At 37.9% G+C, this 15,526-nt stretch overlaps 1 protein-coding gene across 1 annotated transcript in view; it reads left to right on the plus strand.

The window, feature by feature from the left end:
* The first annotated feature begins 466 nt into the window (after positions 1-466).
* The window catches only part of LOC149084012 (sushi, von Willebrand factor type A, EGF and pentraxin domain-containing protein 1-like), a 66,626-nt gene continuing 51,566 nt past the window's right edge, over positions 467-15,526 (plus strand). Inside the window, exons 1-2 of the mRNA XM_089234355.1 lie at positions 467-2,546; positions 14,460-14,718. Of these exons, the coding sequence (XP_089090481.1) occupies positions 1,923-2,546; positions 14,460-14,718 (883 nt within the window). The 5' untranslated portion in view covers positions 467-1,922. The remainder of the gene's footprint in view (positions 2,547-14,459; positions 14,719-15,526) is intronic.

The raw sequence follows: 15,526 nt of genomic DNA on the forward strand, positions 1-15,526 counted from the left end.
CTCGTTACCAAAAATAAAAAAATAAAAAATAATCTTCTCGAGCAGACGACAAATTAATTGCTTTCGGGGAAAAAAGCGCTTTGTCATTTGGTACCGGTGGTCGTGAGCCATTTTATATAAATGACGGAAAGAGTATCAAAAATAAAAAGGGGGAAAAATAAATAATAGTAAATAAAATAGACTAAAATAACAAGAAAAGAGATAAGTAAAGATGAGGAAAAATTTAAGAAAAAAAAAGATGTCTTTTACACACAGACTGGGAAAAATAATCCGTTTTTCATCTCCACACGGCGCTATTTTGGAAAAGTTTTTCTCCCCCCCCCCCTCCTCCTCGTTATATACCAAAAAAGCCCGCCTTTATTACAACAAAACGATACCAGCGCCCTCTGTCGCAACTCGGCAAACACACGCGCGCGCGATATATGTATGTATGTATATTTATTAGGAGTAGGCGTGTGAAGAAAGAGAGAGGCGCGGGATTACGGTCTCTCTTCTCTTCGTCGGGCGAGCGATTAAAAAAAATATCGCGCTTTCTTCTTTTTTTTTTAATGAGAGAAAAAATCCTCTCGCCTCGAAATTTTCTTTTTTGGAAAGATTTCTCTCGTCTTTTCCCCTTGTTTGAGGAAAGTTAAGTAAATGTGAGTTGTGTTGTGTGTTTTCTATTTTTCCGAGGAATTATCAAAAAAAAAAAACAAGGTGTGAAACAACGAAACATATTTCATCTCGCGAGTGTGAGAGTCTCATTCTACGTGGATAAATGGATTTTATTCCTCATTCGATTGTGGATTCTTGTGAATATTGGATGAATGATTGATTATTGGGACTTTGTGTATGTCAAGATGATGCTGCCGTGTGCACATTCGAGAGCGTGATTTTTTTTATTCTCGCAAGGATCTTTTGTTGAAGGTTTGCTCCATTGGGAGATCTGCGTAAGGCAATTACCAAGTGTGGACAACTATCGAGTGTGACGTGAAACTATGTAGACAACTATAGAGGGTCAAGAATCTGCGTTGGCAAGTGTCGAGGGTCAGAAATCTGCGTAAACCGCAGTCGGGAATTCGTGTGGACACCTATCGAGAGTCAAGATTCTGCAGACAGCTGTGAAGAATCTCGCGTGAACACCTATCGAGCGACAAAACACTGTGGGCAACTGTCGAGAATCTGTTTAGACAACAGTTAAAAATCTCGCGTTGACACATATCGAGTGTCGAGAATTGGTGTGGACTCCTATCGAGTTTCAAGAATCTGCAAACACCCTCTCCCGTCGACACCTATCAAGTGGGAATTGCCTGCGTACAATCATCGATAATCTCACGTGGACACCTAGTACTTCCAGAATCTGTACACGGCCGTTGAGAATCTGTGTGGACAACTGTCAAAAATCACGTGTGAATGGATACCTATCCAGTGTCAAGAATCTGAGTGGACACCTGTCGAGAATATGTGTGGACAGCGGTCGAGTGTCAAGAATCTAAATAATCGTCGAGAATCTATGTGGATAATAATCAAGAATTCGTGTTGACAACTGTCAAGTTTCTGGTACCTGTGGACAACCGTCGAGAATCTCGCGTGAACACCTATCGAGTGCTGAGTACCTGCGGACAGACGTCGAGCAATCTGCGGGCACACTTATCGAGCGGCGAGTACCTGCAACCAACTGTCGTGAATCTGTGTGTCTACCTATTAAGTGTAAAGAATCTTCGTGGGCACCTATCGAGTGTCAAGAATCTATGCTGAAGGTGATGTAGATTCCTGTTCCCATCGGTAAGATGTTTATTTGCGTGCGCATCACCTGAGTGTTCTCATAAACGGGTCGTTTGCATGCTCAGAAGGGTACGGATTATATTTATCGTGAAGGTACCCACAGTGAGTGCACACATTGGAAATTACGACACGATGTTAGTTCAGTATCTTTCGAGGTGATGTCCTGGTACTCCAAGCGCTGCAGATTTCAGCAGCAACGGCTATCTGCACCGGCAGTCGTGCTACTATTAGTTCTACTACTGTTGGCAATACTTCTGCTGGTCTCAAGGTGCGACGCTACTGGCGATGACGGAGGGCTACTACTGGACGATGTCGTTTTCCGCAGTCACGGACAGAATCACGTTTCCCCCTCGTCGTCTCTTCCGTTGGGAAGGTACGCGAGGGACGTCAAGAAAACATCGTCCAGTCTCGCGTCCAACAAGTCCAAAGTGGACGTTCTGGGTTCGGTCCTGAAACGCCACGTTGAAGCTCTTCGTAAGATTCCAAACAAACAGGTAGAACTGGTTTTTCTCGTGGACAGTTCGGCTTCGGTGGGAGCCGAAAACTTCTTCAATGAACTGAAGTTCGTCAAGAAACTACTGGCTGACTTCACTGTCGAGTACAACGCCACGAGAGTCGCTGTGATAACTTTCAGCTCTCGGAACCGCGTCGTGAAGCACGTGGACCACGTCAGTCAGGCAACTGAAAAGAATCACAAGTGTTTGCTTCTGGAGGAGCAGTTGCCAACAATTACTTACCAGGGAGGTGGAACCTACACTCTGGGAGCTGTTCTTCAAGCACAGGTGAGTGCCACATTTCCCATTCAAATATAATCAAAAACTATGTATATATTCATTATTGATAAAACTCATCTAAAACACTTCTGATCTTATTAAATATATTAGCTAGCCCTTAAAGAACATGTTCGCTTACCACCGGGAGCCACCCTTATCAGACGCGGGGCCCGGTGAGAAATTAGTAGCGGGACCAGAGGAGTTTCAACAATTTCGGGTCACACCCCCCCCCCCCTACAGCCTCGATTTTATATACAGTCGAATCCCGTTATAACGAATGCCAAAAGACAGGAGGAATCACTTCGTTAAAACGAAATTTCGTTATAAAGAAAAATTCCACAGGTTTCTTAGCATTGTTCCTGTGTAAACTTATTTGGGGGATTAGAAAAGTGTTCGTTAAAACGAGATTTTCGCTATAACGGTTTTCGTTAAAACGGGATTCGACTGTATTCCGTGGAGTTGGAAATCGGGATTTACAGAACTGCTGAAATATATCCATACAAAAAAATATTAAATGTAAATTAACACAAAATTACTGAAAATTTGGAATCGATGAAAATTCAGAACTGAAAAAAAAAGTTTTTGGTTGATGAAAGAAAAATGATTGCGAAAGTAAACTCCTCAGAAAAGTTAAGGCCTACTGAGAGAAATTATCTGAAAACAAATTGTGAAATTTAGAATTGATGAATTAAGAATAAGAAAAACGATTGAAAGAATCAACTCCAAAATTTGTGAAAGAATTAATTCCAGAATTCATGAAAGAAATAATTCCTAAATTCATGAAAAAGATAATTCCAGAATTTATGAAAGAATTAATTCCAGAATGGATGAAAATTCAGAATTTATGAAAGAATTAATTCCAGAATGGATGAAAATTCAAAATTTATGAAAGAATTAATTCCAGAATGGATGAAAATTCAGAATTTATGAAAAAAAATAATAATAATAATAACTCCAAAGCTGAAGACACTTCGTTTACTATAAAAAATGTAATTGTGTGTGTGTGTTTGATACACTTTATATTTTTTTTTAGTGCGGGGTCCCTCCCAAAACGCGGGGCCTGGTATGACTGCACCTGTCGCACAACCCTAAGGGCGGCCCTGCTTACCATTTGTTACTTTTTATAGACAATTTCATCCCATAAAAATCGGAAAAGTAGAAATTCTTGATTCTCTCACATATAAGATATGATTGCACAATTAAAGCTATGATAGTACTTATTTAATGTACACAGGTACACCTTACCTCTTATTTTTATCAAAGAAATCAGACACGAGGTGATATCACATCGTGTCATTTCTTTTCTCTAGCAATGCTCACAGAGCGGGAAAAAATAAATGAGCATTGTTGAAGAGCTATCAATATTTTACCATTGTTGAAAAACTATCGATTTCTCACACACAAGCATTGTTGAAAAACTATCAATTTTCAAGCATTGTTGAAATGTCATCACTACCTAGAGGATAGTAAGAAATATCATTGATGTCTGTGAGCATCGTTGAAGAACTACAATACCAATATCTCAAACATTGTTTGAATGTTATTAGTGCTTAGAGAATTGTAGAAACGCGATCAGTGACTACAGTATTGTTGAAATGCGATCAGTAAGTATAATATAATCCCCCGACACCACCCAGCCCCTTAACCGGGACAAGAGATGAAATTGACGAATGTCGACAGAGCCTGGGTGGTATACGGTTTAAAAGTAAAATGTAAGCTACCTCATTGTTAGAAATATTATCAATGTTTGTGAGTGCCGCTAGAGAAAAGAAATTAATACGGTTGGAGAGAAAGAATTATCAAAGTATCCTAAGCATTGTTGGACAACTATAAATATCTCAAGCGGTTTTGGAGAACTATGAATATCACAAACATCGTTGAAATGCCATCAGTGCCTAGAGCATTGTTAGAAATATCAATGTCTGGAGGTACATCAAGAAAAAATGTTAACATATGAACATTGTAGGAGAACTATCAATAGAGGGTGGGTGATTCAGAAAAGATGGGAACGAGGTACACACCAATACTAACAGTTGTCATCAGAGAATGCATGGTTTAACATGAAACGCAAACGTGATAGCGCGTTTCGAAACGGCCGCTCCGCAAACGTTCTGCAATCATCCTGTTGAAATTTATCGGGAGAAAAAGAACACCACACATGCATGCAAATGTAACCTGGGGAAAAAGAAGAAACCGTATGCAAATCTGCGTCACAGTAAATAAAAGGCGTGGACTCGGTTTTTCTGAAGTGCACCATTATCCCGTACGTTTTAACCGTTAGAGCGGTTACAAGCTGGAAAAACTTCCCTGGGCTAGCGTCCGCGTCTTTTATTCACTGTGACGCAGATTTTCATACGGTTTCTTCTTCTTACCCAGGTTACATTTGCGTGCATGGTGTACTTTTTCTCCGGATAAATTTCAACAGGAATGCCGTTTTAACGTTTGCGGAGCGGCCGTTTCGAAAAGCGCTAGTACATTTGCGTCTCATGTTAGACCATGCATTCTTTGATGACAATTGTTAGTATTGGTGTGTACCTCTTTCCCATCTCTTCTGAATCACCCTGTATATCAAGCATTGTTGGAATGCCAATGCTTAGAGCATTGTTGAAATATCATTAATGTCAGTGATTATTGATAGAGAAAATAAATGAGTATTGTTGGAGAGAGAACTATCAATATATCACAAGCATCGTTGAAATGCCATCACTTTATTTACAGAATATCTTTGAGCATTGTTGGAGTACCGAGTATAATCTAAAATATGTTGGATTATCATTAAAAAGAAGTATCTTACCATCTGCCTCTTTTTGGCTTTTGTTGTACGTATCATTGAATTCCTCTGAGGAATGTTTAAGAGGGGCATGTACGGTTAAGTAGCCTACATATTAGTATGCATCATCAGTTTTTCAAGTATTGTTGACACACATGCCATCGGTGCTCTTTGTCGGAATATATTTATTCCACCCCCCCCCCAAAGAAAAGTTCCGGCCAATACTGACTAATATTCATTTCAACAAAGAAAAGTGAGTATTGTTTGAAAATCGTTAATGTTTTTCAGCATCAGGAGAATGTCGTTGCCAAATGGCTACCTAATGTCTTCAAGCATTCAAGCATTAAGATAAATGTCTCTAGCATTGTTAGTGAGTTATAAATGTCTCGAGTGTTGTTTCAATTTCATTAGTTTCTGTAACATTGTTGGAATGTCGTTAATTTGACCTTTGAGTATTGTTACAATATCATTAATTTCTTCAACAGCGTTGTGGAATATCATCAGGTCTAAGTATTGTTGGAGTACTGTATCACGATTGTGTCCTTAGCATTGTTAAAAAATATTTCTCGAGATTTTCTGAAAACTCATTTGATGCGAACATTTACAATTTGCAATTCAACCGTTTAACATTCTTTTAAAAAGAATCATTGTTTCCTGAAGTACTGTTGTCAAAATAATTAGTTTTGAATGTGATTAAGATCTATAATCTAACACTTCTATAAAAGTCCATATAATTGAGTTATTAGTAATAACTTATTACAAAGTAAAATAAAATTTATAAAATTTTTAAGAGTATTGAGAAACCATTGTAATTCAGGACATGATTAAAAGTACAGAGCGTCCATAATTAAAAGATCCTATTTTAAAGTGGCTTACAGGTAGAACCAGTTATCAGAAAATGGTGAAATTTTGTGGAGGACTTCATGAAGTAATGGGAATTTGTTACGTGGGAAATTAGTTGCATATGTCACCACCAGAGGGCGTTTTATTAGGAAATGACGCATTTAGGCAAACGTTTACAATTTTAACCACTTTTACAATTGTTTCTGAAACAAAACATGTTCCACATAATGGTCATCATTTTCAGATACCATGTGCAATCGCAAAATGGCATGTCCCACAAGCGTGTGCTGGGGAAATGTTCAGCACGTGGCGTGAAATGCTGCCTTTAATCTCAGGTAAACTTTTATTCTTACGACTTACCAGGCGTTTTTTCAAACGCCCCCGAAGCCAAAAATCGCATGGATTAAGGTCCGAGGATCGGGGGGCGGGGCATAGATTAGGGAAGTGCCGGCTGATGACACGTTCTTCTGTAAAATGTGTTTCAAGAACATTCTTAACACACACTGCAATGTGTGGGGGAGCACCGTCTTGCACGGTGTCTTGTACGGCAAAGATTGTGTCTGCAAGGCAGTGACGTGCTTGCAGAACCGGAACAATTTCGTTCTGCAACAGCAATGCATATCGCTTCCCGGTGATCTAACATGTCACTGGAGCTGTAGAACGTAACTCCTCGTAGAAGTAAGGACCGACCGAGAGTAAATGATGCAGTAAATCCACACCATACCGTTACTTTTGGTAATACAACGGAACCTCTAAGATAGCGTGCGGATTTTCTGGTTTCCAAATTCGGCAGTTGTGAGTATTAACTTAACTTAACTAACCGTATATGCACCTCGTACACGTTCCCCTGCGGAAATTCTAACTAATAGTCGTTATGTTCGTGTGTTCGGAGTGTATGTGTGGCCCCTAACGTATTTATGTTCTTGAGTTGTGCTTGTTTAGTGTTCATGCTGCCATCTGTCTTTCATTTTCTGAAGCAAAGATGGAAATGCTTTTATTTTTCTGTTATGTCAGTATCGTGTTGCAGGTCTGCCTGCTCTCCGCGGAGAGAATTTTTCACAGACTTGTGAGTATTGACTGCACCATCCAAGTGAAAACACGCTTCGTATGTTCAGAGGATACTCAAAGGAAATTCTGAATCGACCTCAACGCGAGGTAGAAACTACACTGAGAACCGGAGTGGAGCGTCATAATCATGTGGAAGCAACCGCTGGACAAGTGAGAGTTTGTACGAATAATATCGGAGGATATTCTGTATGATGTTATGGACAGTTGAACGTCGCCTATCCAACGCCTGCGATACACGCCTGACACTACCACGAGAATTTGAAGCTCTGTCCGCTCCGCCTATAGCAGCGTTCCTTAACCTATGGTCCACGGGGCATCTTTGGTTATTGTGAGCAGCAAACGCATTGAGAAACAGCATCTCATTTTCTAGGTTTTATAACAGCTGCTGTGTGAACATCACATAAATTTACATGTTCAATACAGGTGTTCAAAGTGAAACGCCCTCTGGTGGTGACATGCGCAACTATTTTTTCCCTAAAACAAATTCCCATCACACTTTATGAAGTTCTCCACAAAATTTCACAATTTTCTGATGACTGGTTTCGCCTGTAGGCTACTTTAAAATAGGGTCTTTTAATTATGAACACCCTGTATTTTATGTTAGAACTATTATTATTATTTTGTATTCTAAGACATTATTCTTATTTAAAATATTGCACTGTTGTTGCTACAGAGTTTTTGGGATGTTGATAATCATTCAGGGATGCCTGTAACAGATGAGGGATTCTGTGCGGAAATAATTGCAGGACAATGGGGTGTTTTAAAAATTTCGGGATTTTTCAGCCCGATATATTTTATGGGAGAAGAGAATATAAAAAAATTCGAAATATTCTCATAACTTCATTACAGAATTTACGGGAATGCTGAAAAATATTCATACAAAAAAATATGAACACAAAATCGAAGCAAAATTTTATGAATAATTCAAATTTATGCAAAATTTGGAAGTGAAGAAAATTTTAGGTAATTGAAAGAGATAATTTCAAAACTATTCATGAAAATTAGAACGCAATGAAAAAAGGAATTCCAGAATCGATTGAAAATTCAGAATTGTATTCATTTCTGGAAAAGAAGTAAAATAATCAGAGCTATCATTGGCCATGTCTGCAATTTTTGATGGGCATCACAAAATATTAATTAGTAAATATTAATAAAAATATACTTATACATCTATGAATGTACCTTATGCATATAATAAATGCTTCTGCATATATAATGAAAATAAAAGAACTTCCACATCTTTCTCACAAACTTATCAAGTCCAGAGAACCGATAAAATTAATACGGGGTGTGCCATAAATTCGTAAAAAGGTTAAAAACTCATGAAATATGTCATGAACTACCCGCCTGTTTATATCACAATGAAAACCTTATGTTAACGTACACAGGTGTACGCAGAGTTTTCTCTAGGGGGGGGTTTCAGATTTTTTTTCCCTACTGAGAGGGGTTTATGTTTTTCCTGCAAAATAACACTAATCTTGGCTCCCCCTTTGCGTATGCCAATGTTAACGCGATTTTCAGGAAAATTCAGAAAGAGCTGTTAATCGTACACCTTGCATTTTACAGGACTCTGTACTTCCAGTAATTTGCTTTCTTGATTCACCCTCTACCGACAAAAATTGCAACTGCTTTTTATTTACAAAACATCCTTATTCGTGTGAATTACTTTTTCGCAACCCGCATTCAAATTTTCCCACGTCCTTGAATTTTTATGAATTTTTAAAACTATTTATATACGAATTTGTGGGACACCCTGCTATTCCCACCCTAACGAATGACGCCGGTGGTCTATGCATTTCGGCGGAGGAAAATTTAATCACTATTAAAGAAGAAAAATGATGAAAATGAAAGTCATTCGCGGAATGATAATTAAGATTAATTATGAGAGAGGGCAAAAGAGGGACAGCATTTAATTGCGTCTCGAATAACACGATTCCGTGAACGGAGAAGAAAAACACTTCACTTCGAGCTTGAATTGAGTTTGTTTCAAATGTTACCGGCAACTTCATTGTTAGAAATACTGCTAAATAAATGCGTTGTGTTTAATTGGTTACTGATAAGCTCTCGTGTCAATAGCGTACATTCATCGTTATCGTGTGTGTGTGTGTATGTGATGGCCGTGAGCTAGCAATTGAGAAGAAAAGAAAACTAATATAATTAACTCATGGAAATCACAAGCTTTAATCAGAACCCGACTTTGATTTTAAGGGGGTCCCTGGGTAAACCAGACGTAGCAGACTTTCGTGATTAGGATCAGAGATTTTCGGATAGTCGGTGAATATGTGTTGTTATTTGGGCCCCTCTTCCTTTCTGAAGCACTGAGCAGAATGCTCTACTTACCCGTACGGAAATCTGACCCAGCATGTGTTAGAAAACTGCCAATCTGAAGCCACTGTTGAGAAACAGAAATGTGAAGTCTAAAGCATTTTTCGAGATTATTATTGTTAATGAAAAAAATTATTATTGTTAGTTGGACCCAATATTTTGGGGTTTATTGTGGGTGAATAGCGGTTTTGTTCGTCCATGGGAAATTAGACTCTCAATTCACTCCAATAAAAATACTTAACAATTGCGTTTTAATTAGTAATCATCGTTAACTAAGATTGAGAAATAACTTTAAGAATATAATCTGTATTGTAAACAATGTAAAACTGCAATCCATGACAAAAATTTCAATTAAGTGTTTTCAAAAGAACTATAACAGTAGAAAGAAACTGTTGATAACGATGAGTTTTGAAAAAAACGTTCTAGATGTGTAAATATTTTGACGTGTTCTGATATGTTCCATAAAAAAAATGTTCTTAAAACAATATGTTCCAGAGAAAAAATGATCTTGAAACAATATGTTCCAGAGAAAAAATGCTCTTAAAACAATATATTCCAGAGAAAAAACTCCCTTGATAACAATATGTTCCAAAGAAAAACTCTCTTAATAATAATATGTTCGAAAGGAAAAAAGCTCTCTTGATAACAATATGTTTCATAGAAAAAACTCTTGATAACAATATGTTCCAGAGAAAAAAACTCTGATAACAATATGTTCCAGAGAAAAAAACTATTGATAACAATTATGTTCCATAAAATTAAAAAAAACGCTCTGGATAACAATATTTTATTTACTTTTATATATTTTTTATTTATCATCACAAAAAAAACAGATAATACATATCCGAGGAACCAACAATAATGGATCTTAAGGTACGTCCACACTCAGCAACAAATCCCGCCACTTGTTGAGCAACATATTGCACAACGCGTGCTGCGGGACTTTTTATATAAGTTGTGAACGTGTTCTGCGACTTGTTGCTCAACTTTTCAAAATTGCAGAACATGTCCACACTCATGTACAAAGTTTGTTTCTCAACTTGTTGCTCAGTATGTTGCTCAGCTGGTTGCTGAGTGTGGACGTACCTTTAACAGTAACAATTGAATATTTAATATTAAAATGAACAAGTGTTATGAAAGAAAAATATTAATAATGGTAGAAAAGGTTTTGTGGTAAAGAGTGGCAATGGTGGTGCAATTAAAAAAACAATTCAATAATGAAAAAAAAGAGTTAGAGAGCCAACAATGAGGTATGGAGCAAATGTTCCGCGCTGGATAACAGTATGTTCTATAAAAGAACGCTCTCGATGTATAATAAAATGTTCCACAAAATAAAACGCTCTTGATAATATTGTTCCAGCAAAAAACCTCTTGAAAAAAATCTGTTTTTGTTTGCAATATGTTCAAGGAAAAAATCGCTCTTCTTAACAATATGTTTCACAAAAAAAAAAAGCGCTCTTAACAAAATATGCATCTTTGTATTTATTTGTGATAAAAACAAAAAACGCTCTGGATAACAATATTTCCAAAAAGAAAACACTGTAACAAATGGTCCGGGAAAAAAAGAGCATTTCGAACCCATTGTTATCGAGAGCATTTCGAACCCATTGTTATCGAGAGCATTTCGAACCCATTGTTATCGAGAGCATTTCGAACCCATTGTTATCGAGAGCATTTCGAACCCATTGTTATCGAGAGCATTTCGAACCCATTGTTATCGAGAACATTTGCAACTTTTTGTTATCCGGAGCATTGTTTTATAGAACATATTGTTATTGAAACCTTTTAAACCTACTGCTATCGAAAGCATTTCGTACCTATTGTTATTAGAAATTTTTTCTATGTGAATCAGTATCACATAAAGAGTATATAAAGAGTGTTTCAAAACCTCTATTGATATTGACTTATTTTTATTACTTATTATTATTACTTTTAACTTATTTTTATCACAATAGCATTTTTTTTTTAAAAACACATTGTTATAAAAAAAATTTTTTTTTAACTTATTGTTATCGAGAGTTTTAAAAAATAAAAAATTTACGGGTAAATACTAGAGGAAAAAAACATTACAACCAAAAGCCAGGTGTTGTATCCTCTTCCTATCGAACTGAAAGCTACCTGGTGCCATACTTGAGTCAAGCTCGTTTATAACGGCACATCCCGAACAATCCGATAGATAATAATGTTAATGAATCTAGCATTCAAAAAGTCGACTTCGTTATAACCCAGTTCGCATTTAGTTTATGTCTTTAAATTGCGAAAAATCGGCAATTTTCAACAATTTACGAATTTAGGAGTGCGTTCACGCGGTATCTTTCACATACAAAGTGCATTCCAAACCATAAAAATAATATTGATAATGGAGATAACTGTGCCGAGAAAAACTTATTCGAATGCCATGAGAAAATATTTTCTTTTTCATCATGAATGTGATGAAAGAAAACGAAATTCCCCAGAAAAATCTCTCTCCCGCCACTATTTGCTTTCTCCCTCTTTTTTTTTTGTATGTGGTGGTATTTTCACACAGAAATCATGTTTTGCAAAAGCCGCGTATAATGTGTGTGTGTTTTTGTTATCTTGGTAAAATGTGGGGCGTTATTATTATTATATGGTGAGTTTTTTTTCCCATTTCCTCGACTTTTGATGGAGGAGTTTTTCGTGATTGATGTGGTGATGAAAAACTCTGGCGCTATAATCTTATAGAAGAACATAAGAGAGAAAGCAATGCATCTATAAAAAAAACAGTATATCTTCAACATTGGAAAAGTGAAAATGTATATACATTCAATTCGGTGACAGACTGTAACAATAACACGGCAGAGAAGATACTAAGGACTTGACATTAGAAGTTAAGCTTTATATTTGCGTCTTTTTTTGTGTCGGGGAATTCGATTCTTCAGAAAATTGAAACGATTTCATTCATTCATTCATTACACTTCACTCACAGTTAGAAAAAGTTGACGGCATATGGGAACAGGGCCGTAACTAGAGGTGGGAAGGGGGGGGGGTCAACTGCCCCGGGTGGCAAAGAACACCAACACAAAATTATCCAACTTTGAAGCTGCGGGGCGACAAAATAGTGTTTTCCCCGGTTGACAAAAATCCTAGTTACGGCCCTGTATGGCAGCACTACACATAACAGGTTTTGCACAGAAACAGACATTGCATTAGGCTCACATAGGTTCAACACATATGCTCAGTTTCCAACATGGCCTAGGTCTTCTTCGACCACCTGCTAAAATCTCTTCATTGAGACAGATCAGCGGACCATGATCTGGTTTGGGGGAGGATTTTCTGTCTATTAATACCAGTAATTTGACAGAAGGTCACAATGTCGTACTTGAAGTCCAAGTTATTGCCAGCCTTAACTTTCTCAGCGGAAATTAACAGATATCTCGCCTAACTTGATGCCTTGTATTTCGGTAATTCCGCGTTATTTTGCCTCCCTAAAACCCTCTTTTCGGTTTTTCTTTTGTCCCACTTTTAAAATCTTCTATGACTACGGACCACTGCTAATTAAGATTCTTGAACACCATCGGTTCAGGCGTACTGCGGGACGTTAGAAACAAACGTTTTGAAGTGGTGACTACGGGTATTGTAGTTTTGAGTGGATATGCCCGCCTGACCCAGCAAAAAGCCAATGTTTTCATTAAATATCGTTGGGAAGTACTGGAACGCCTACACTGCAGTCCAGTACTTCCCAACTACACCTCCCTCTCCTCAAAAAGCATATAAAAGAACGAGGATCAGTTCTGAGTGCTGTTTGAAGAACATTGCGAAGTTGTGGTTTACAGAATTATTTTCTTCGTCTTATTATCTCGTCGTGAAAATGTTCATTTATAAAGTTTTTATGGGAAAACTTTCTTTATAAAGTTTTAAATCTTGATTCCGTTATCTTTTAATGTGAATTTTACATTAATAAAATATTTCGGTTTTTTTACAAGAAATATTGTCACTCACGCACCTCTTTCTCACTTCTCACAAAACTGAGGCAATACTCGTGACCAGCCTGACCCAATACTTTCCAAGGTTGGTCATGGGCGAGTAGCGGGGCCACTCCACCATTGGCAATGATTATAAAATGTTGGAGGCTTGAAGGTATTGGACATCTGGTCGAAGAAAACGACCAGGATCTTCATGGCCTCACTCTAAATCAAATAAGCCGCCTTTCTGGGGAAGACAAACATTAAAAGAAAATGGGTTCGAGTCCCGGCGGAGACGTGATGACTTTTCTTTCCGAGCTCACCTCAGCATAATATCCGGAAAATTACTGTTTCCTTGATATCTCTGGCTGAGAAAAAAGCCATCTATATCTCTCTAAACCGTCCCACCCGGGGGCCATTTCCTGAAGTTAAGAGAGGCTACTAATGCCTCTACTTCAGCGCCTCACGACACAGTGCGTGAAATTAGGAAGGCAGATTCATGTGTCTCCAGTGGTGTAGATGGTAGCATGCTTGCCCGGTATGCAAGAGGGCCTGGGTTCGAGTCCCGGCGGAGACGTGATGACTTTTCTTTCCGAGCTCACCTCAGCATAACATCCGGAAAATTACTGTTTCCTTGATATCTCTGGCTGAGAAAAAAGCCATCTATATCTCATTAAAAGAAAATATTTGCGAATGGCTATCAGGCTGGGATTACAATATAAAAGTTTGATAAAAGTCATTTTATTAAACTTGAAAAATCAAACCAATCAGGTAATTGGTTACATTCTAGAAAATGCAACCGATGACCTTATTGGTTGCATTTTTAAAGTTTTATAAAAGGGCAATTACTAAACTTTTATAGAGTAATCCCGGCCTTAGACAAGGTGGGACATGAGTGTGGTCCTAGCTTTAGTCATGTATTGTCCAGTATACCACTCAGATATGTTTTTGTGTTTAATTGTAAAATTAATTCTTTGCTTCTTTTACTGCCAGGAAGTTTTAGAGAAAGCCCGGCCCGACGCCACAAAAGCAGTCTTCCTGGTGACAGACGGCTATTCGAATGGCGGCGACCCTAGGCCAGCAGCAAAAGCCCTCAGGGAACAGCAGAACGTCGAGATATTTACGTTCGGCATACAGAACGGCAACGTGCGAGAGCTTTACGACATGGCATCGCACCCTCCGGAAGAACACAGCTACATCCTGGACAGTTTCGAGGAGTTCGAGGCATTGGCGAGGAGAGCTCTGCACGAAGGTAAGGTGGTCTCATTCTTGATGATGCATCTTTCCTGTGCGTATGTGTATCATTTTCCACTTCATAGGCAAAGGTCTTGGTCACTGTCCAAGAGAGAAGAGACATCTCAGCCGTTCATTAAGTCTCTCGAAAGTTGGATGAACTTCAGTTGGACACTTTCTTGGAAACTAATTACCAGAAGTATTTGTTGCAATTTTTCGGAGAAAAATATTCGTCTTGTGGAAACATATTAATAGAAAGAGTCGAAAAATTTGTTTTTAGCAACATTTTATTTTCTGAACACCATGCTCATCCCAAGTGTTGCTCCATGCTGGAAAATGATCTCTGCCATGGCAAATATTAATTTTTAAAGCATTTTTAAGTGAGATTTCTTTGACCAATTAAATATCTTCACTGCTTATCCGTTCATTTGATTATTTTTTTATGATTTACTGAATACAAGAAATAATTCATCCATGCTCAACCAGTGTCTCCGAGGGGCACTGATTGTGTCAGTCATGTAACCCGCGAATTCAAACACAACATGACAAATAATTAATAAAATGGGAGTTGGGAGCAGCAGATATAAGTGTAAAGATGACAACTCACGTTTACCGGGGTTCCCAGTGACCTGGAAAGTCAGGGAAGTGAAAAATGGTCAGGGGAAGTCTGGGAAAATGTATACTATCTGGCAAAAGTCAGTAAAATATGCAAATATTTGATAAAAGTCAGGGGAAAATTCAGTGGAGGGGGAAAAAGTTGAAACTCGAAAACATTTGGAAAGGTTATAATTTCGAAGCGTATTTCTTTCTTCAGGAGTTTTGATCAG

Source organism: Pholcus phalangioides, unplaced genomic scaffold (genome assembly GCF_987345545.1).
Source record: "Pholcus phalangioides strain wild (caught in Gottingen) unplaced genomic scaffold, Ppha-v1.0 ptg000008l_1, whole genome shotgun sequence".
Classification (NCBI taxonomy): Eukaryota; Metazoa; Arthropoda; class Arachnida; order Araneae; family Pholcidae; genus Pholcus; species Pholcus phalangioides.